This window comes from Myotis yumanensis, unplaced genomic scaffold (assembly GCF_028538775.1).
Source record: "Myotis yumanensis isolate MYYU_CA2020_CCGP unplaced genomic scaffold, mMyoYum1.0.hap1 SCAF_12, whole genome shotgun sequence".
Lineage (NCBI taxonomy): Eukaryota > Metazoa > Chordata > Mammalia > Chiroptera > Vespertilionidae > Myotis > Myotis yumanensis.
In genome coordinates, this window is record NW_027223763.1 from 48,712,688 (window position 1) to 48,735,177 (window position 22,490).

General features: G+C 41.6%; 1 protein-coding gene, 1 long non-coding RNA gene and 1 other non-coding gene across 6 annotated transcripts in view; 2 read left to right on the forward strand and 1 right to left on the reverse strand.

The window, feature by feature from the left end:
- The window catches only part of PDCD1LG2 (programmed cell death 1 ligand 2), a 53,417-nt gene extending 50,979 nt beyond the window's left edge, over positions 1-2,438 (forward strand). For both annotated transcript variants that reach the window (XM_070431613.1, XM_070431614.1), the window contains one exon: positions 587-2,438. In XM_070431613.1, the coding sequence (XP_070287714.1) occupies positions 587-592 (6 nt within the window). In that variant the 3' untranslated portion in view covers positions 593-2,438. The remainder of the gene's footprint in view (positions 1-586) is intronic.
- The window catches only part of LOC139021241 (uncharacterized), a 92,997-nt gene that overhangs the window by 54,376 nt on the left and 16,131 nt on the right, over positions 1-22,490 (reverse strand). Inside the window, exon 1 of one of the 3 annotated variants that reach the window (XR_011473418.1) lies at positions 20,210-20,887. The exons of the other annotated variants lie outside the window; for them this stretch is intronic. This is a non-coding gene — a long non-coding RNA (uncharacterized lncRNA). Of the gene's footprint in view, positions 1-20,209; positions 20,888-22,490 lie in introns of those variants that run through there. 3 annotated transcript variants of the gene reach the window in all.
- LOC139021389 (U6 spliceosomal RNA) lies at positions 11,663-11,768 on the forward strand. Its single transcript, XR_011473493.1, has one exon. It is a non-coding gene; the product is annotated as a U6 spliceosomal RNA (small nuclear RNA).

Here is a 22,490-nt window from a genome sequence, read left to right on the forward strand (position 1 = left end):
ACCAGAACCTGGAGAGGACAGCAAGAGGAGGGGACGCCCACAAGGCGCTATAGCCTTTGACAGAGGGATAAAGTCCACCTGCAACCTGTCTGGGAGGTTGCTTGCTGAGGAACGCATACCCTAACCTCACTCTCTCCCCACTGCAATCTCTTTTCTCTCCTATGCTGAGGGAAAGAGTGGGATGGAAGCCAGTGGCATAGTCTACAATGTCATCCTCCTAGGGCATGAACGGGATAGAGCAGGGTGGAGACTGAGTCTCTAGGAACAAACTGAACTATCTGGCACAGTGGGGAACTACAAGAGTCTGACTAGGGAAGCCCCATGAACTGTGCTGCAGTAGCACTGAGCTGTCTGCAGCCCAGAGAATGGAGGGAAGAAGGCTCTTGCAATAGGTCTGCACAGAGAGGCTGAAGACTTGGACTAGGGCAATGGTTAGAATGAGAGGTTTGAACCATGCTGCCTCCGGATAGATGAGCTTTTTTTCCTGCAGTAGTTTCTCACTTCAATCTTTTTTTTTTTTTTTTGAGAAATTGTATATTTTCTAATCAGAAAAGTGACTTTCCTGTTTATGGACTTTTCTCCTCAGATTTGAACACGCGATCTCGGGAGCTGGGGTGACTTGATGGGACATCCTCAAGAAGCCTCTGGACTCTGAACAAGAATCCCTTAGCCCACAAGGCTTGTTTGTACTTTTCAAATGGCCGTATACAACCCAGCACTTTAATCAGGAGACAATAACAAGGCTAAGCAGCTCCTGGCCACCATGTGCTCAGAGGAAGCAGGCAGCCCACCCCTTCACCCATCCGCTCTCACCTCTACAGCCTGTGACTGAGCAAGCACTATTGCACTTTAGAAAATGACCACATTGGATCCTGGACCCCAGTTCATGTCCCGAGGCTCCTTCTTGCTGTCAGAGTAAAAACAAAGGGAATTATTTCTCCCTAAGTTTTCAAAAACTTCCCAGAGCAGAGATGAATGGAAATCTTTAGCTGCAGAAATGGACAGATTGCCAGTAATTTTTATCTATAGGAAAAGACTATTGAAACTATCAGCTCACAGACAGGGCTTTCTACAAAGTCAAGCCATAAATGACGCACTTTAGGGCTTACTGGAATCATGAAAGCATTTAAGTCATTCTAATCAACAGGAAGCATTTAAGTACACAGTGGCCAACTACAAATCATGGAGAAAAGCCATTGAGTATTTTTGTGAGGTCTAAATCACAAAGCATTTATTTTATCTGTAATTACATCATGTTGAGTGGTAGTTTTGTTGTTATTTTAACTACATCTTTCCTTCCAAACAGTCTGTTGGATTATTGTTGGTTTTTAACCTTGTTGGAAATCAATGATATACATTTAAAATTTCTGGCATGCTAATATGCTGTGCTTTAAAAGATTTCAGATGAGTAGCCATATGGTCAAAGCACCAAAGGGAGGCTCATTTCCTGGGTCTCAATATGTCTAACTTACCCTTTCAGTGGCTCAGTTTCTATGTCTGGGATATGGTGATACCCATTAATCAAGGCCTTTGATTATTGGCACTATAGAAATCCTGTGGATTCCAATGTGTATGTCAATGGGGAGGATGACTGGACACACCAACAATAGTTTCATCATGTTAAATTTGATCTCTATGCCAGGGCCATGAAGCTCAGAGCATTAGTTGACCCAGGAACTATCCAAATGTGTATATTAGCAAGTATAACAGTGTCTTAGGGCCTAAAGCAAGCTCTTGAACTGGTGCTCAGGCTAAGGAGAATTTGGAGTTAATGAAAATGAAGGGGTGTGAAAATGAGTAACAGACAAATCATATAATACCTAAATTCCTCCACTCCCTGTCTTTACAAATCAAAGAATGCCTTTGAAGAATGAAACTCAAGTATTCATTCTTCAAAGTATTCCAGATATTCTAATTTTGGCTAAGTGCCCATGCAGGGCCCATCTAAGTCAGTAAGTTTAATATTCATCAGGCCAGTTGGCTCCCAGAGGTTTGAAAGCCTTTCATTTGGCTGCCCTCTTCAGAAGGGAGGGGTCCCCGTGCTGTTTGCCAGGTCCTCTGGGTTGGTCTGGGGGCCCTGGTGGAGGAGCAGTACCTCCTAATGCTGTGGAGATCAGGGCAGGCAGATAAGGCCTTCCGCTGGGGAAGCAAGCCCACCTATTCTGAATCCCCACCTGCCCCCAGATATGTGGTTTGCATGCTAAATCCTTGGTTGGTGGTGTTTAACTTAGGAACCCAGTTGCATAATGGTTTCTGTCAAAATACTGCCATCTTTGGTCCTAGATTTGGGCTATTCTCCAGAATACCAAATAGTGAGAGGGATCCCCAGTTCCAGTAACCCAAAATTCAGGCTTCTTCAGGGAAGAAGACCATAAGGCAGCATGATATATGTTCTATACTACAGCATCTATAATAATAAAAGCGTAATATGCTAACTAGACTGGATGTCCTTCTGGATGACCTTCCGGACAAAGCTGGGGCTGCGAGGGAAGCCTGGGTCCCAGGTGCCAGAAGTAAGCCAGTGCTGGCAGCCAGGGGAAGAAAGGCCTATTTTTGCATGAATTTCGTGCTTTGGGCCTCTAGTATTCATTATAATATTGAGGAGAATGGCTACACTTGACTTTCTGACCTTTTATGACCTTAATATAATTGACTGAAAAGTATATAAATGGCCATTTTTAAAATAAAATAGCTAGATGAGTTTTAAGTCTTTAAAAAAAAAGTACCTCTTAAAAGGGAAGCAAAAATAGCATTTGGGAGAGTCTAAGGAATTGAGAAAGACCAAACAAACCAAAAAACACCTATGATCTCATCATCCAAGCAAAAGTATTTTTATTTTTGCTGTCAGCATTTGCTCTTCTTCCAGACATGTACATACCTTCAGCTATAGTTAGTTGTAACATGTAATTTTGTTTTTTTCCCCAAATTGTCATTGTACCATAAGCAACTATGTTGCTTACTGGTCTCCCTAATTATCATCTTTAATGGCTTTATGGATCACAGATTCATGACAAGATGGAATTAGGCCCAAACTCTATCACCTGGCCACTATACACCTCTCCCCCCTTAACTGGGCATTATGTTCCAAGACATCCAGTGGATGCCTGAAGCCACAGACAGTGCTGATATATACTGTACTACATTTTCCCTATCCATACATACATACATACCTATGATAAAGTCTAATTTATAAAGTAAGCACAGTAAGAGATTAACAACACTAATAATAGGACAATTAGAATAATATACTCTAATAAAATTTATGTGAATGTGGCCTCTCCCTTTCAAAGTATCTCACCTTTTCACTTAAAGCATTTTACAACTTCTGTTTGGCATATCCTAATTTCCAACATCACTACTCTTATGCTTTGGGGCCATTATTAAGTGAAACAAGGGTTAATTAAACACAATCACTGAGATACTGTGACAGTCAATCTGATAACCAAGCTGGCTAGTTAGTAACAAATGGGCAGCGAATATATACAGCACATATATGCTGGACAAAGGGATGGACGCATGGGTCGGGAAAAAGCTGATCAGTGTGAGATTTTATCATTATACTCAAAAGGGCTCACAATTTAAAACTTTTGAAGTAGTTATTTCTGAAATTTTTCATTTAATATTTTTGTATCACTGTTGACTGCAGGTAAGTAAAACTGTGGGAAGTGAAACCACAGATAAGGGGGACTACTGTAAGCCCCTGTTTGACCAGTGGACCACGGTGGCATTTGGGGTTCTTAAGGATTAGCATCATTTCAGAACAGTGGTTAGGAATCCCTGAAAAGCCAGGGTATTTCCATTTCTCCCAGTGCACAGACACCTTAGTAAATGATTTGGGGATGGCTTGGAGGGAGAGCTACAGTAAGTATTTGTGGTATTGTTGCAGGGTCCTTTCTCAAGGGGTCTCTTCTTCCTCTCCAACCCGGAGCTTCAGATCTGTGAACTAATAAGGTCTGGGAATGTAAGAAGCTGTGATTCTCAGTTGTGAGAACTCAAGTTATATTTCTATTGCTTTGGTAGTCCAGCCATATGTTTAATTCTTAGGGTCAACCACCACCAAAGATTTTTTTTACTTTGAGTAAAAAATTCTGATTGCCACTCTGGGATCTCATTATCCCCACTGAAATTAGGAAGCCCATCTCAATGGCAGCATTTCCCACTATTGTCCTTGGTCTACCTGGAGGTGTTTAAGGTTGCTGGGGCTGCCTCACTAATGCATTTCTCAATACTTTAGTGAAGTGAATATTCCTTGGACACCTTCAGGGCCCAGTGGGGTGAGGAAAGATGGACAGGTTACACATAATCAACTACTCCATTATTCCTATCTCTCTAAGCCTTTAGAATTCTTCCTGTACATTATGTCAGAGAAATTCTTCTGTCAACCGAACACCATTGAATGTAGCTTGCTATTGAGCCCAGGTTTCAGCCAACCAAGTAAGCCAATTGTGCCATCTCTAGCTGTTCAAGCAAATGCACGTATTTTAGCTAGCTCTTGCTGTATAATAAAACTTGTGGCTTATGTTCATCATTTATGCTTTTATGATTTTGGAGGTAAATAATTTGGGCTGGGCTCAGCTGGTGCAAGTCATTTTTGACTTACATGGTGTCAACTGGGCTCACTTATGCATTTGCAGTCAATTGGCAGATTGGCTGGAGGATGCTGGTCTTTGACTCACAAGTCTTGGAGTTGGTGCTGGCTCTCAGTTAGGCCATGTGTCTCCAGCAGATTGTTCATGCTTCTTCAACATGAAGGCTGGTCCAAAAACAGCACAAAGACAGCAAGCCGCAAAGTGCAAGTGCTTTTCAGGTTTCTGTCTGTATCACATTTGCTAATGTCTCATTGGCCAAAGAAAGTCAGCCATGCCAAAAATCAATGTGAAGGGTGTCACATGAGGGCATAATATACAAAGTGGCATGATTCCCTGGGGACTATTACTATATTAGCATTAAATCAAAAAATATATCGAAAGTGTATTATATCTAAGCTATCTAAAATTGGCCCCAACCCGATGTTCTGTTCTGTTCACCTTGGTCTAATACCCTTAGAATCCATCCTCATATATATTACCTAGGTTTATTCTAATAAAAAATTCTTAAATCTATATTGATGAGAATATTAGAGATGTCCCCCCTACCCAGTTCCCACCCCACTCCAGGCCTTCACCACCTTTTTTCAGTGTCCATAGGTAATGCATATATGCATATAAGTTTTTGGTTAATCTCTTCCTGTCCCCCCTCTGAGATTTGTCAGTCTGTTCCATGTTTCCATGCATCTAGGTCTATTTTATTCATCAGTTTATTTTGTTCATTAGATTTCTTGTTAGTTTATTTTAATTTTTAGGTTTAATTGTTGTTATGTATTTATTGCCATTTTATTGTTTATATCTTCTCCTTCTCCTCCTCCTCCTTCTTCTTCTTCTTCTTCTTCTTCTTCTTCTTCTTCTTCTTCTTCTTCTTCTTCTCCTCCTCCTCCTTCTCCTTCTCCTCCTTCTCCTCCTTCTCCTCCTTCTCCTCCTTCTCCTTCTTCCCCTTCTTCTCCTTCTTCTCCTTCTTCTTAAAGAATACCCTTCAACATTTCATGTAATACTGGTTTGGTGGTGATGAGCTCCTTTAGTTTTTTCTTATCTGTGAAGCTCTTTATCTCTAAATGATAGCTTTGCTGGATAGAGTAATCTTGATTGTAGGTCCTTGCTATTCATCACTTTGAATATTTCCTGCCACTCCCTTCTGGCCTGAACATTTTCTGTTGAGAAATCAGCTGACAGTTATATGGGCATTCCCTTGTAGGTAACTAATTGCTTTTCTCTTGCTACTTTTAAGATTTTCTCGTTGTGTTTAACCATTGGCATTTAAATTTTAATGTTTCTTGGTGTGGGCCTCTTTGGATTCCTCTGGTTTGGGACTCTCTGTGCTTCCTGGACTTGTAAGTCTATTTCTTTTACCAGGTAGAAGTTTTCTGTCATTATTTCTTCAAAGAGGTTTTCTATATCTTGGTCTCTCTCTCTTCTCCTTCTAGCACCCCAATGATGAGAATGTTGGTATGCTTGAGGTTGTCCCATAGGCTCCTTACATTATCTTCATATTTTTTTAATTCATTTTTTCTTTTTGCTCTTCCGATTGGGTATTTTTTGGTTCCTCATATTCCAAATCATTGATTTGATTCTTGGAATCCTTTACTCTGCTGTTGAATCCCTGTACATTATTCTGAAATTCTCACTAAGTCCCTTGAAGCTCTCATTAAGATCCCTGAGCAACCTTATAACCATTGTTTTGAACTCTGTATCTAGTAGTTTTCTTGCTTCCATTTCATTTAGTTATTTTTCTGGAGATTTCTTCTGTTCTTTCATCTGTGACATGTTTCTTTGTCTCCATATTTTGGCTGCTTCCTGTGTTTATTTCTTTGTATTAGGTAGAGCTGCTATGTTTCCTGGATTTGGTAGAGTGGCCTTGTATAGTAGGTGTCCTGTAGATCCCAGTGGTTCAGCCTCCCCAGTCACCTGAGCTGGGCACTCTAGGCTTACCCCTCTGTGGTCTGTGTGCACAGTCTTGTAGTTGAACCTTGATTGCTGTTGGTGTCACTGTGAGGAATTGACCTCTAGGCCAATTGGCTGTGAGGACCACTGTGGTAGAGCTGTTGTGCCAGAAACACCCCTATGGAGCAGGACTTGTTTCAATGGTGCTTTGGTGCTCACTGAGTGCTTTGGTGATCACTGAGTGTCACTTGTGGATGTATAGAGTTATAATCTGGTATGGTCTGAAGCTCTCCACTGGGTGCACTGGCTCTGGGGCCTCCTGGGAGGTGCAAAGCCATCCACTGCCTGGGGCCACCCATCAGTAGCTACAGAGTGATCTATAGATGGCTACTACCTGTGTTGGGCTTGGAAGTGCCCAGGAGAGGCCAAGCTGTGAAGCTAGTGCCAGGTCATGGGCCTTTTATTGATAGGTATGGAGCATGCTGACACTAGCTGCTGCTTGTTTGAGAGATTTTAGGAATGTCTGAAGCCTGAGACAGGACAGGCCAGTCATATGGAAAAGCCACTGCAAACAGCTTGGGTGGGGCTGCAAGTTAGATGGGCTGGGGTCTCATACAATCATCAGGGCAGAGGGAACAGTGTGAGCCAGGCTGATGGAAATTCAGATATGGCTGGCAGTCAGCTCTGAGATGGGGAGGCCTCAGCATAGGAACAATGACCTCTGTGAGCACCCCTGTCTGGGAAACAGTTGCCCCCGAGTTCTTGCTCTCTAATATAAATTTAAGAAAATATTGCAATTATTTTAGCGTATAAGCCTTTTCCTCCTCAGCCAGATTATGCCCCTGACCCTCCAAATGTGCTGTGTTCTGACCCTAGATAAAAGCCATGGGAGTTAACAACAGTAGGGTTAGGGCTCCCCATGCAAAGCAACTGCCTCATATGTACTTATTACAGGTTTTTAAGCAAAGAAAGGCTAGCATCCTCAAATGGGAAATGAGAGGCTTCTTCCACTCTCAGGGATATGTGGGGGATTCAAGATGCTCAGCTTCATCCAAGTCCGCTCAAATAAATGTTCCCATTCCCGGTTTCAGAGTCCTATGCCTTCCAAATTACTGCCTAAGTTTTCACATGTGCAACTAGGTCAGTTTATGAATTAAGTCTGAGTTTTTAGTCATGCCTGTCCTATAACTAGAAGGAATAGGAGTTACTGTTAGGGCAGCCTTAGAAAAACTTGGATGTTCTGAAGATTTGAGCTGAAATCATGATGCTATTACATGCCACAGATTGTCAGTGCCCATTTTGCATTGGCAAAATGTTCAGTTTTGAGTTCAATGCAAATCAATCCCAGAATCCTACTTTTGACAGTCTGTTTCCTAGCACCACTCCTAGTATCAAATACTGCTGTAAGAGTGACACATTCAGGAACTGGGAACAGTAAGGAATTCCCTCCCACATTCCAGTTCCCTTAGGGTTTCCTGTCTCCTGAGCTTAATGGGAAACCAGCTGACAAGGGAGATTGATAAATGAGGTTTGAGAATCCCGGCCCTACCACCACAGCGCAGAGTAAAGAAAGAAAGGCTTGAACTGAGAACAGGACACAAATAACCAACTCATTCCTGAATCAAAACTTCTCTGGGTAAACAGATGTATTCCTTGAAAGAGGAAAATACAGAGACTAAGAATCCCAGTTAGACTTCAGTATAAGGGACTTTCTTAAACTTTGTGGCATCTAACCAGGTTACAAAAACCTAACATATTATTTGTTGATTAACTGAATAAGAAAGTAACAGTTGGGCACCTACTTTGGCCATGAGCATAGGACAAATAAATTTATTTTTAAATGCATCTTATAGAAGAATTTGCATTTTGTTGTATCATTTGACTGCAAGTGAAAGAAAACCTGATATAAATTGGCTTTTGAGAAAAAAAGAAATATTGGTTTATGTAATTGAACAATAAAAGATGCAGATGGGCACAGGGGTCTAACAATGTCTTCAAGATCTAAGGTCTTTGTACCATCTCTTCACTCTGCTTCCATTTTATTAACTGCTTTCAAACAAGTTCTGCCTTCATGATCACAGGATCTCTGCCAGTAAAACCTTCCATGTTCAAATCCACCAATGCCCTACACACACACACACACACCAAAAAAAAAAAAAAACAGAGTGTTTTTTCCAGCATTCCCCCCAAAAAATTCAGACATGAACTCTGGACAAGCTTATGTCATGTTTCTTCTCCTAAACCAATTACTGAAACAAACAAACAAACAAGGATATGTAAGTAGTGTCTTAAGTCTGGAGCTCCATTCAGAATATTTTAACTTAAAGTAGGATGCCTGATAGGTCCCCAAAGTAAGATTGGATGCTGGAGATGCAGACACCAAAGCCATTTATTCAATCAATCAATAATTGATGAGCTCTTACTTCCCACAAGGCTCTATGTTAAAGGCCAGGAATTCAAGATGGGTATGTCATGATCTTTATCTTCAAGGAGTTCAAAACTAGCCTGGGAAACCAGAAATGAATGTAACCCTGGTGTGTCCTGGATGTTGGGACAGATGCATAAGAAAGTGATATCTTTTGTGTTGAGGTGTTGAAAGTGCCCAAATGGATCCAGACTTTTCCTGGAACATAGAACACAAGATGTCAGGAACATATTGTAAGGCCACTTCCAAATTTGTGATGTCACATTTTCAGAAGTTAATCATCCCATCTTTCTTGATGATACATTTCTGACTATCATGGCATATAGATGTGTTAAAGTGCTGGGAAGGGTTTAGACTATACATTCCTCCTTTAGTTGAGCTTGAAATATTGCTGGTAGACATCATGAGGTTACCATTATAGCTAACTTTCACACCATGTACTAGATATTGTTCTCATTGCTTTACATGTATTATTTCATTTAAACTTCACAATTCAATAAAACAGGAACTATTATTGTCTCCATTTTACATATAAGCAAAATAAGACCCAGTGAAATTTGATAAATTGCTCATTTCACATAGCAGAGCTAGACTTAAGATTCTGCAAGCCAGCCATGTAACAAGAAATCAGATCCTAGATCTGTAACAGTCTTATGGCATTTAAAAATTATATTTGTGTTCTGTTTTCTCCAAAAGCCTGTGAGGTGCCTGGGAGCAGGAGCTGATTTTTATTTATTTATGTAGTCCTAGCACCAAATACAAGGATTGGCACATAGAAGATGCTTAACAAATATTACAGGATTGAATTTGGAGGCAATGTGCATTAAGTCTAGAGAAAAGAGTCCAACATGGAAAAATGTGTTAGTGAATCCCAAGCCTGTCCAAGCCTGTCAGTCTGTCCCTACAGTGGCAATGAATGCATCAAATTCAGATACTTGATGACATCAGCCATGGAAATTATTTCAGCCACCATCCCTCTCCGCACCCCATACTGATTCAATGGATACTGAGAATCTGATTATAATTTCATTTCTCATATAGACTTTTCTATGGAAATAGAATGTTCTGAAGCAAATTCTGATCTGCATATTAATTGTATTTTTTTAATTGTAGAAAAGTATTTTAGGAGTTTGGTTAGTGCAATCCAGATTTATTCTGAATATACAGAATATTTTTCTGAGCTTTTACCTGGTAAGATAAGACCTTGCTGATGCCAATAGGAAACTCTTTTCTTATAAGAGTTCTTCAGTCATCAGCTGCCTCCTATAACATCTTTTCTATAACTGTGTATTCTCAACAGCAGGCTCCTCTTAGGAGAAGTAAACTCAGAGAGTGGCATGTTTTCTGCTTTGTTCTGTAAAAATAGAATTCCATGTTAAAACAGAACAGCTGCAAGTACAGAGGAAGCAGCTAATGCCTGAAAGTTTGGGTTGTATAGATGGAGGAGAAATATAATCAGGCTGCAAGTCAAATCAAGCAGCTTCCCAGTGTCTCCGTTCCGCTTGCTTTAAAATTCAAAAAATGAAATGCTGACATTACAGGTAATTTAAAATTTAAATCAAGCAAAACTTAAGTAGGTCTTTTCAATCATTACATTGGCAAAGCTTTTGAAATTATAACACATAATGTTCCAGAATGTGGTCTTAAATTAGTAGACTCATAAATTATCAGTGGTCATAAAAGTCAGCACATACTAGTACAATTATTTTGGAGAGTGATTTGTCTGTAGATAAAAGGCCATATGATTTGTCATACCATTTAATTATACTTATGTAAATATACTCTAAGGAAATAATCCAAAAATATAGAAAAAGCTAAGGACATGGAGAGGTCCATTGCAAATGTATAAATATGATTTTTAAAAAGCTTTATCATAACAATAAATGAAAAAAGCAAGTTACAAAACTTGATATTCACTTAGATTACTTTCTAAGTTTAAAAAATGAGCTCAAAAAATGAGCTCTGGTGTATAGCAAGAACCATGTCAAGGTTCATACTTTTCCAAGGATTTTCTAAACGAAATCTGTAGATTAAAGTGAAATGTGTATTATATGAAAAATAATAGATTAATTACAGTATTATCTAGAGGCCCCAAAGTGGAAATAACCTGTCAAGCAAAATGAAAGTTAATTAGTCTTAGTGATTTGTATATTTGCATTATACTACTATCTAGCAATAAAAATGACAGGAAGATTATATAGAAATATGAAATAGTTGCTATGATACAATTTTAAGTGAAAAAGATAGTTACTATATATTGAGCACTTACTCTGAGTTTATCACTCTGTCACTCAGTTTTCACACATTATCTCTTTCCGTGCTCACAGAACCCAATGAGTAGGGATGAGGAAATTATACAGATGAGAAAATTGAGACCAGTTACTTAATAATTTTCTCAAGTCCACACAGGAGAGCCAGAATTCAAACCTCAGCTAACAACATGAAAGCCATTTCTCTGTATCCAACATGCTATAAAAGCTCTAGACTCATGAGAGTAATAAGCAAAGGGAGAGGGAGAGAGACAGAATGAGAATCACAGTGGGGCAGTGAAGTAGGTGGTCTTATAATAGCTTGCTTTCAATTGCAGTGTTGAGTCCAAATAAATAAGAAGAAAAAAGTGAGAATGGAACAAAAGGCTGGAAAGTAGTGTACTGAAATATTAATGACTTTATTAAAGTGGTGGGGTTGTGTGTAATTTCCCCCCTTATTTCTAGTTCATAAGTTTTTTTGTAATGCATAGTACTTTTGTAAAATATTATTTTAAGTGCTTGCTTTAGCAGTACATATACTAAAATTGGAACCATACAGAGAAGATTAGCATGGCCCCTGCACAAAGATGACATGAAATTCACAAACCATTCCATATCAAAAGTATACACATAGATATTGTATTTGTCCTCTGTTATATAAAAACTAGAACTCTGTAAAGCTCATTGATCAATGAGACACTGTGATGTGTACTCCAGCAATGGTACTCCTGGCAATATAAGTGTTATTTGGAATAAGAATATCTGTCATTTCTTTTTAAAAATTTGGGGACTGCTCCCACAGAGTCCTTTTTTTTTTTTTTTTTTTCACATTTGAAAAGAAAATCTAAAACCTCATACTGCTTTTTTTCCCTTCCTTCTCATTTGCTTTCTCAACTAAAGTTAGAATGATACTAAGAGTAACTGTCTCTGTTGATGTGATAAGATAATTAGGAACTTTTATTTTCTTTATATGTTTTCTGTATTTGAAAGGTTTTAAAAACACATTTAACATTTTTTGTTATTGTTGTTAGCTTCCTTACCTGAGGATATTTTTTCCATTGATTTTTAGAGATAATGGAGGGAGTGAGGAGAGAGGAAAAGAGAGAGCGAGAGAGAGAGAAAGAGAGAGAGAGAAACATTGATGTGAGAGAGATACATTGACTGGTTGCCTCCCGCACGTGTTCTGACTAGGCCCTGGATAGCACCTGCAACCCAGGTACTTGCCCTTGACCAGGAATCAAACCTGTCAGCCTTCAGTGTGAGGGCCGTTACTCTATTTACTTAGCCACACCAGGGCAACGCATTTCACATTTTAAATCTGAAAAATAATATTTATACCTTAATGTCTTAAATTAAATTATCTTATTCAAGTTCTAAAGCTTCTTGAATATTTTGAAATTTAGAATTGTATTGTCTGTCTATTGAAAATCAAAAGTCATTGCCTGACCAGCATGACTCAGTGGTTGAGTATCGACCTATGAACCAGGAAGTCATAGTTGGATTCCTGGTGGGTTTCAGGCTCAGTCCCCAGTAGGGAACATGATTCTGTCTCATCATTGATGTTTCTATCTCTCCCTCTCCCTTCCTTTCTGAAATAAATTAAAAAATATTTTTTAAAAAGTCACCCAAATATCAAATATAGTGGTATTTTTGCCAAAATTTTTATATGTACAAGCCAGGTTTTTCCCCTTTTGTCAGGTGCAAAGTTTCACCTGTGTTTTTAAGGGAATCTGAAGAGAAACTAAACGATGAGTTTTTTAGGTGAAAGTTTGAAAAAGCACTGGGGTTGCCAGCATCCTCCCTGCTTAACCAAATGCCGCATCTGCGTCTGCACACAACGCATGACTGGCTGCCACGGGCATGTGACGCACATGTGACGGGATGAGCCACTCAGTCTTCTCAGGCAGTGCCTTGGGGACTTCTCCAGCACCACCCTCCTGAAAGCAGAAAATTCAAAGGGAGGGAGGGAGGGAGAGGGGTCTTTCTAAAGCACAAAAACTTTTTTGATGTTCTAAAATGAAAAGAAGTAAAGAACAAGGAGTGCTGGATGCTGGAATGTGACATTTGAAAGCTGTTAGGAAAATGTCAGCCTAACAGGCTCCAGGCTTTGGTCCCCAAGAGGCAAAACAAGCTCCAGCCCAGGCTGACAGAGGCTCTGCTGTTCTGAGTGTTCATCGTTGAGGCTGGGGATTCATTGCGCTATCCTGACAGCATCTCCTCCCTTTCAGGGCTGTTGTGGGGAACGGTCCCCAGGCTCTATCAGATTCTGTCTTAGGACTTTAAACCCCCATTTAGCACTGTAGGAGATGTTGCAATGGATACACAGTCTGTATTCGATCTGCTCCAGCTTGAGGAATTCATGGGAGCTGGGGAAATACCTTACCCACAGGAAAAGTTGTATAAAAGAAGCAAGGCCAGGTACAATTAAGTGTCTGATGAGTAGAAACAAACCATAAGACTCAAAGGAAGTCAGAGTAGGCAGGAGCTCTGCCTTGGCGGGAGAAGCACAGGAGAGCAGGAGGGGATGAGACATGCCCTGGACCTGGGAGATTTTCAGTGATGGGGAGAAAGTAGGTAAGTAATGGGGGCAGGGCTGATAGTGAAAAATGTCACCAGCCTGCCTAGCAGTGGAAGTGGCCAATCTGAATGCACACCAATCCAAATGCTAGGCAATCGTCCTGGAAGCTCATAGCTGAGCCTGGAGTTACTCCTGGGTTGTTAGGTTGTGGGAAGATCAGGGAGGCCTGGGGGAAGGACAAGTCTCAGGGGATGGCCTGGGTGGTGAAGCACTCAGGGTGCTGGGGGCAGTTCTATCCAGTTCTATCCCCAACAATGATGCCACCACACCAGTGAGTAGCTGCTGAAAATCAGCCTTGAATGAGGACAATGGTATAACAAGAACATTTAAATCATGCTTTCCCATATGGGATTTCATTCAACCTACCTGTCAGTCTACCTACCTACCTACCTAACTGTCTAACAGGCCACCTAGCTATCTGTCTGTTTCTCTGTGCATGTATTTGTCTGTCTGTCTTTCTGTCTGTCTGTCTGTTCATGAGAGAATAAAAACACAGTAAAGGTACAAAAGTGAGAATGAAAGCGGCCTTCCTTCATCTTTCATTCAGTTATTTAGTCATTCCTCTAACAAACTCAGTGTCCCTGGGTATTGGACACCCAGCTGGGCACTGAATTGAAGACCCTGCCCAGGGTTGAAATTGTCACAAGGGAACTGGGCATCATGCAACAAGCCCTGATGTCTGTCCAGGTCCGAAACTGAAAATGACAACAGAAGGAAGCAAGAGAACCACAATCTGAGTATGAATCTATTGCAGGTGTTGGAGGAGGTAGGTCCAACAGGGAGAAACCCAGACTCAGTACTGAGTCAGAAACTGGTGGGCTCACAGACATTGCAAACAGCATTAAAAGAAGCAAGTCAGGCCTGAGTCACACATTCAGCATTAGTAACAAATCATCATATCATCATTTAGATTTCTGTGGAAAGTTAAAATTTGCAAAGCATTTTCAAATGTCTTATACTAGTTGAGCCTTCTTAATTAAAAGCTGGTAAAAGAGAGTGGAGCAAATACCGGCATCTTATAGATAAGGAAATGGGTTAGAGAAGTTAAGTAACTTGACTAACTTACCCTACATCTTTTTAAGTAGCATAACTAGTTTGGTAGCTCAGAGAAATGTCATAGGCACAGACTATCTTGATTTTTATCACAGCACATCACAAAGGGTTGCATTTATATACATGTGAATAAGTTAATATGGTTGGGAAAAGAGGTTGGGCTGACAAAGCAACTCTTAAAAAGTTCTCTTATTTCTGTGTACCTCTCTTACTGGTGACTGGTATGAAGACATAGTAGATTAGCTTATGCTATATGAAGATGAATATAGCAGGGAGAATATTCATTTACATATATGAGAGTTTTCTCATTTAAAATGCCAGGTTGAGTCTCTAGGTCAAGATCAAGAAGGTATAAAATAAAGTCTTGCTTTTTATTTACCTACTTTAGATGGAAGAAGCTTGGTTTGTTAGGAGTTAATGGGAAAAGGGAGCTTGATATAAAGTAATATGAGTGATATCCTACTCATGAACTACAAATGTGCCACAATTACAAATGTAGGTCAAACTAAAATCTAATTGCTAAATAGCTAAGAAGAACTTTAGCACCACTGATAGGATACTGTTCAGAACTGGAAACAAATAGTCTTGCTGTGCCTACTATGTCTAGAACAGCCTGTTATGTGGAGTATTTTGTTGTATTCTGAGCCCCACTTGCTAATTGGGACATTGTTAGATGGGAATATATCTGGGGGAGGCACCCAAGATGGTGATGGGGTTGGAAACCACCATAGACTAGGAATACCTGAAGGAGCCGGGTGTATTTCACCTACAGAAGTGTTAAGCCAAGACATGAAAGCCAAGTTCAGTGCATATACTTACACTGAAGTAGAGTTTTGTCTAAGAACTGGAAAGAACTCACTAACAACTAGAGCTATTCATCAAAGGTTAATATCCTGGTTGCTGGATATACAGGGTGGGCAAAAGTAGATTAAATTACCAGCCATTGTTACCTAAAAGATAAATCATAAGGAAGGGTATGAAATAATAATAATAATAATAATAATAAAGACAAATAATACAAATATATAATACAATAATTAATAAGTAATAATCTATAATAATAAAAGTGTAATATGGAAATCAACCAGATGACCACGCTATGACACACACTGGCAGCAGGCCACGCAAGGCGGGTGTGATGCCATTGGTCAGGGCCCCCCGCCATTGCCCCATGATCACCCCACAGAGGGAGGCCTAGGCCACCTGGCTGGTGGTGCTGCGGTGGGTGGGCAGGGCCTCCCTCTGCGGGGCGATCAATCTGGAGGCCCCTGATCGATTGCCCCACAGAGGGAGGCCCAGATCACCGGCCAGTGACGCTGTGGTGGGTGTGCAGGGCCAGCCAGCGATCACCCTGCAGAGGGCCCAGGCCAGCCAAGTGATCACACCCCATGCCTGTCGCGCACAGAGGGAGGCGACTGGTGGCTGGGCGGGGAGGGGCGGGAGGGAGGTGGAGCAGCACCGCACAGATGGCAAGCAGTGGCAGTGGTGGGGGCGAGGCCAGCTGCCAGCACCCAGGGGAAGGAAAGCCCGGATAGTCCCTGATCTCCAGCCAGGCCTAGGGACCCTACCCAACGGGTCCCAGATTGTGAGAAGGCACAGGCCGAGCTGAGGGACACACCCCTCTCCCCCATGCATGAATTTCATGCACCGGGCCTCTAGTACAAGAATAAACTCTGTGTTTCTCATACTCACAACTGTAAACCTAGTTTTGCCCACCCCTGTATTCATATAGCTTGGAATTGCCATTTTTCAGGCTACTCTAGAAGGTATTCTTCCATTAGGAGGTGAGCCTTTAAGGTCTCCTTCTGATCCTAAGATTCTATGATTTTTCAAACTAGTCACTTTACTTCTTTTGGAAATGGGTTGAGGATGGAACGAAATGACTCTTGAGTTCCCTTCTAGCTCAGCCCCTCTAGCAGTACCTAGGTTCTAAGGTGCAGCCTCACTCATGTTTCACATCAGTAGCAGACATGAATCTTTCATCTTCAACTTGGCTCCCAATATCTTATCCTCAACTAAATTTTCCTCTACCAACTAACTTATTTTACTTAATACTCTCAAGGTCCATCCATGTTGTCATGAATGGCAATATTTCATCTTTTTTTATGGCTGATAATTATTCCATTGTAAGGGGGGGGACTTGATTGTCTTTTTAATCATGTAAAACTAAGATTCTAATCTGCAATGGAAAGGTTGAGACCATTCATTTATTTATTCATTCACTGAACAAATATTTATTGAGCACCTGCTACATTCACACAAAGCACTGTACATAAAAGGCACTGATTATATAAAATGGTTGTGTTTACTGTGAGTAGAATTGTAGCCCTGAGAGTGGGTTTCCTTGCTGTCATGGTCAATGGATTCTTGTCTGTAGGTGAATTGATCCTTCCCTCATGGCAGCAAGATAGGGATGAGGGGAGATGTTCTTCCTATGAGGTCAGAGTAGGAGAAGTTTTGGAGGACCCAGTTTTATATTCTTCTTTTCTGCATTGCTATTTCTTTGTGTTATTCCCATATCTCCTTAGTAAAACTGGGTTAAATGTGAGAGTCTGTTCTCTGTTGTGAGGAATTATAAGATCCACTGCCACTGGGGCCCCAGGTGGTTACCTGAAGTAAGCATTCCTTAGGAATTTCCAGAAATCCTTGAGGAGGAGAGGTCGAGGCTAGCTTTCTTACAGGCCTGTGAGGGGATGCGGCTCAGTTATTTGGATATTAATTATAAGTGCGAACCTTTGAAGGCTGACACCTCTGTTACACATTTGTCTTTGTGGGGGGCTTGAATGGTCCTCACAAAGTGACTGGGCACACTCCCATGATACCAAATCGCTGGGCACCGGGGATTCATCTAGAGCAGTTTCCTCTCCAGAGCGTGAATAATGTAAAAAATGCAAGTTACTTCCTATGATGAGATAAAAATATCCTGAACCAGCCGACTGAAATGGATTACAGATTGCCAATCCGAGGTTATTTCTGTTGATTCCTGTCTTTTCCTTCTTTACCTAGCATCCATTCTTCTCCCAAGCTCCAACCCAGTTATCCAAGAAGAAATGAACACATAGGGAAATCTGCTATGCTACACTGGGCTGTTCTGCATAAATTATTTCACTTAACCCCTTACAACAATTTGGTAAAATAGGTAGGGTTCTCCCCAGTTTTCTTAGGACAAATGGAAGCTGAGAGTCCTATGTCCAAAGTAATACAGCCAGTAAGTAGGTAAAGTCCTGGGTTCCTAATACTTTACACAAATCTCAAAGAAAAATGTATTTTAGGGTTAGTCTAAGCAAAACATAAGTAATCATAAATTATTGCCTATCAGTGGACACTGCCTTCCGATTGTAACTGAAACCAGAGCGCCGGCGGGGCTCAGGTGTAGACACTTCCTCTCTACCTAGAAAACTGCCACACAAAAAAGGAAGTGGTGAAAGGCAGTTGCAGGCAGATCATGACAAAATCGACCAACTTTCTCAAGTGGTAGGAGTAAAGACGCCATATCTATCTGTCCTGAGGAAACAAACTATTGTCTGGAAGTTAACAGAAACCTGTGGTTTCAAACCCAAGTTGTTTTGTACATCTGGCCCAACAGTTTATACTTAAAAAATATATCCCCCCACTCATACAAAATCATCCTATATAATAAAAGCCTAATATGCAAATTGTCCCCTCAACTGGGAGTTCGACCGCTTGCTATGACATGCACTGACCAACAGGAGGCAGCATGGAACATGGTGGGCATCGGCGACGCGGCGCTGGCAGTGAGTGGCAGTGGAGGTGCAGCCGGCCCCGATGGGCCCCGACGAGAGTGGGACCACAGCAGGATGGTGGAGCAGGTGAGTGGGCAGCACCAGGCCAAAGTTGTTGTGGGCAGGGGCCCGATCACCCCGTCGATCACCCACAGATGACAATGAGTGGCGGTGGCAGGGGGCAGTGCTCCTAGGCACTGAGGTGGTGGCATGTGGGTGTCGAGGGAAGGAGGAGGCAGGGAAGGGAGGAGGCAGGGAACCTGATTGGCCCTGATTGTGGGCCAGACCTAGGAACTGCATCCGTGCACTAATTTCGTACACCAGGCCTCAAGTGTTTACATATAAAGGCATCTCTGTGGTCCACAGTTTGGCCTCTTATGAAGGACTGGACAAGTAGGCCCTTGTAGACCAGTAACAGTTTGGGGATTGGCTCACATGCATGGATTACACTTTGAGAAGCACTGATACTACTAGTACTTCCCTTTTTGATATAACAGCCTTACTGTGGGTTACTTCTAAGATAAATCTAACCATTTGATCCTCTACCTATCAATTCATTGCAAATGATTTCTTTCCTCTTTCTCGTCTTTTTTTTTTTTGTAGTTCAAACAACCTGCAGGCCTGCTTAAATTACCACAGTCTTTAATTACAACAGACTTTCTGAAGGAAATAAAAGAGATTGAAGGTCTAGATTTTTATGTTCTTTCCAATGATTGCTGTGTAACTCTGAGGAAGGCTAATTTTTATCCTTTCAGAGATGAAAGTTGCCTCTGACAGCACTAGGGTAGAACCTCAATAATTGCATGTTTCTTCTGATTTTCCCCTTTCCTCGTCCTGCACCCACATTTTTAGAGAAACCACATAGCAGTGGGAAAGAGGTAGAGAGAACACTTAAGCAGAGCTACCAACTCATGGTAAGCATCTACATTGGTTTCTCTGCAGTCTTCTTGTAGAATTTAAAAGCCAAATCAGACACCACCATATCACCCTCTGGACCTTCCCTTTGTCATCCCTGTTTTGTGGTCACATAATTTTCTATCACAGAGTGATGATACTATTGCAATCTTAAAGGATGCTGTGCTGAATTGTCAGGAACAGTTTGGGGGAAGAGTGTTATTTCTCATTTGCTTCCTCTCCCCTGAAGGTCTCTCTGTGCACCTCAAACTCACTCTTCAACCCCAATCTTCTTTTGAAGGGAAATTAGCCAATGGGAGACACCCCAGCTTGGCCTCAGTGGCTCACCAGAACCAGAGCCAGGCCCGCCCTCCATCATGTTCAGTAAGGATCTTCCACAGATGCTGAAGCCCCACTTGCACCTGGATCCCCCTTAAGATTTCCCTTGGGAAAAAAAAAATAGGGGAAGTTGAGCAGAGAACAGAAACTACAGAGTCTTCCATCTTCAACTGTTCCTGCTGTTCTGATGAGCTGCCTGGGGCTAGGGAGGGAGAAATCTAACATGATGGCTTTTAAAGGCTTTGGGAAGGGATCTTTGGGGATCTCCCAGGAGAGCTGAAAGAAGATCTGTAGAAAGCCCTGCAGTTACTAGGAAAGTGCAGATATCAGTGCCTGGCAGACAGTAGGTGCTCAATATATACATTAAATAATTGAATGTTGGATGAATGACAGGGCAAAAGGGCAGGCACAGGAGAGATGAGGGTGAAGCAGGGCTGTGTACAAATGACATTCACCTTCCTTTCTTCTGGGATCCTTTTTAGGGTTGCTTTTGTTTTTTCCATTTGTTCCAGGAGGATGCCCAGACACCACCTCCAAGGTGATGGTTTCATGATCATTTCACCCTTCCAACCTTAGTGATTGCTAGATTCGGAGTCCTATACCTCCTAGGGGGAGGCTCAAGATAGCAAGCCAGGAGAGTAAGAAAAAGAGAGAGAGAAGGAAAGGGCACACAGAGAAGTCTGCATTCTTTCCCTTCCATTTTCAGTTGCTGGTGGTTATGGGCAAGTTACTTCCTTCACCCCTTTTCTTCCGTAACTGTGAATTATAGGTAATATCACTGAGGCACCCCGAGGCTAAATCGATTGATGGTCCCTGTGAACAGGAAAATCAAAATGAAATTGTGAAGTGGGCAAAGTTATCTTTAGGAACTCCCTTCTATTTTATTTTTATTTTTTAAAAATATATTTTATTGATTCCTTACAGAGAGGAAGGGAGAGGGATAGAGAGTTAGAAACATCGATGAGAGAGAAACATCCATCAGCTGCCTCCTGCACACTCCGCACTGGGTATGTGCCCGCAACCAAGGTACATGCCCTTGACCGGAATCGAACCTGGGACCCTTGAGTCCACAGGCTTACGCTCTATCCACTGAGCCAAACTGGTTAGGGCTCCCTTCTATTTTAGAACCACTTTAGGTCCCCCAGTTCTCTAATTTCTTCATCCACATTTGCTCTCAAGAAACATTTGATATTCTCAGATAATCTCAGTTTAAAAGATAAACGAATGGTGAGACGCAGAGTTAGCTCTCTCTTGCTGTGCTTCAATGCTAATATGAGAGCACAGCCTCAAACCAAAGGAATGATAACACCACTAATAAAGCCAGTGCTTACACGGCTCTTTCTATATGCCAGGCACTGTTCCAAGCACTTAACGGTCTCGGCAACACTGAGGTAGAAACCATTTTATCGGTGAGAAAACTGAGACACCGAGAGGCCAAGTGACTTGTGCAAGGTCACACAGCCAATTAATAATAGATCAAAAAACATACCCTGGGACTGTGGCTCTAGAATCCATTCTTGGAACTACCCTGGGAATGAAAGCATAAGGGTGGAAATTTATGAAGAGCAGTACATCTTGTGGGAAGACTCTCAGCAAAATTCAGGTCCATTTTGCAAGTCACTGTGACATGTGCTCTGCAAGGAATTGACCTCAGGCAACTCAGTCCTTTTCAGTTTCATCTTCCTCATCATAAACTAAGGAGAAATGACTCCAGTGCAAGATTGTTTCTTGTAGCAATGTTGTGTAATAGCAAATGACTGGAAACAACCTAGATGTCTATTGATAGGAGACCGACTAAAATGTGATTATACCTCCATAAAATGGAATATAATGCAGCCATGAAAAGGAGTAAGGCAAATCTCTATATACTACTCGAAAGTGATTTCTAGAATATATTATTACAGAAAAAAAACTACAGTGCTTCCCTGGGTATATAGTATACATATTTGAGTAAATAATGGTGATAGGAATATAAAATATATTCCTTTAGGCTTGTATGTGCGTGCATACAGGAAACCTATGGAATTCGTTGCTTCAGGAGCACTGAGTGGATGAGGAACAGAGAAAGGAGGAAGTGAGCCCTATACTAGTTAGGGTCCCAGCAGGAAATACATGGCACACTCAAAAGGTATAATGGAAAGGAGTCTAATGAAAGAATGGCTTACAAAGGTGTGGACGGGGCTCAGGTGCCCAACAAAGGACGGTGATGTGCCCGCCTTTGGGCTAGCTGCACTGGGGAATAATTACAGGCCTAGGCCCTGCCGGACAAGGTAAATGGTTACCTGAACTCAGAGAGAGAGCTCTAGGTATAGAAGGGGCCACTGAACAGAAGCCATAGCCTCCTCTAGATAAGCCCACAGCCAGCAGGGTAGGAGCTGGGGAAATAAATGCCCTGACCACCCCTTCCCCTCCTGCCCTCAGGTCTCCTGCCAGTGCTGCTCCCTGAGAGAACCCTGCCAGGAGCCCAAGTTTGAGGGCACTGTCAATGCGGCCTTTGAGATGAGCCTCTCAGAGTACAAGGGGATCTGGAGGGCAGGCAGGGAGTATCTACTGAAGAGACTGTAATACCCTTTTTACCTTGTAAATTATAAGCATAGATAACTTATTTGAAAAGTAGTCAATTTTGTACACGCAATAAAAGAAATTTACAAATGAAACATGGGGGTGGGGGGGGGGGGGTAGGGGGGGGCGGGGAGTTAAAGCAAACAGGTTTCTAAGTCTCTCCCCGTTTCCAAA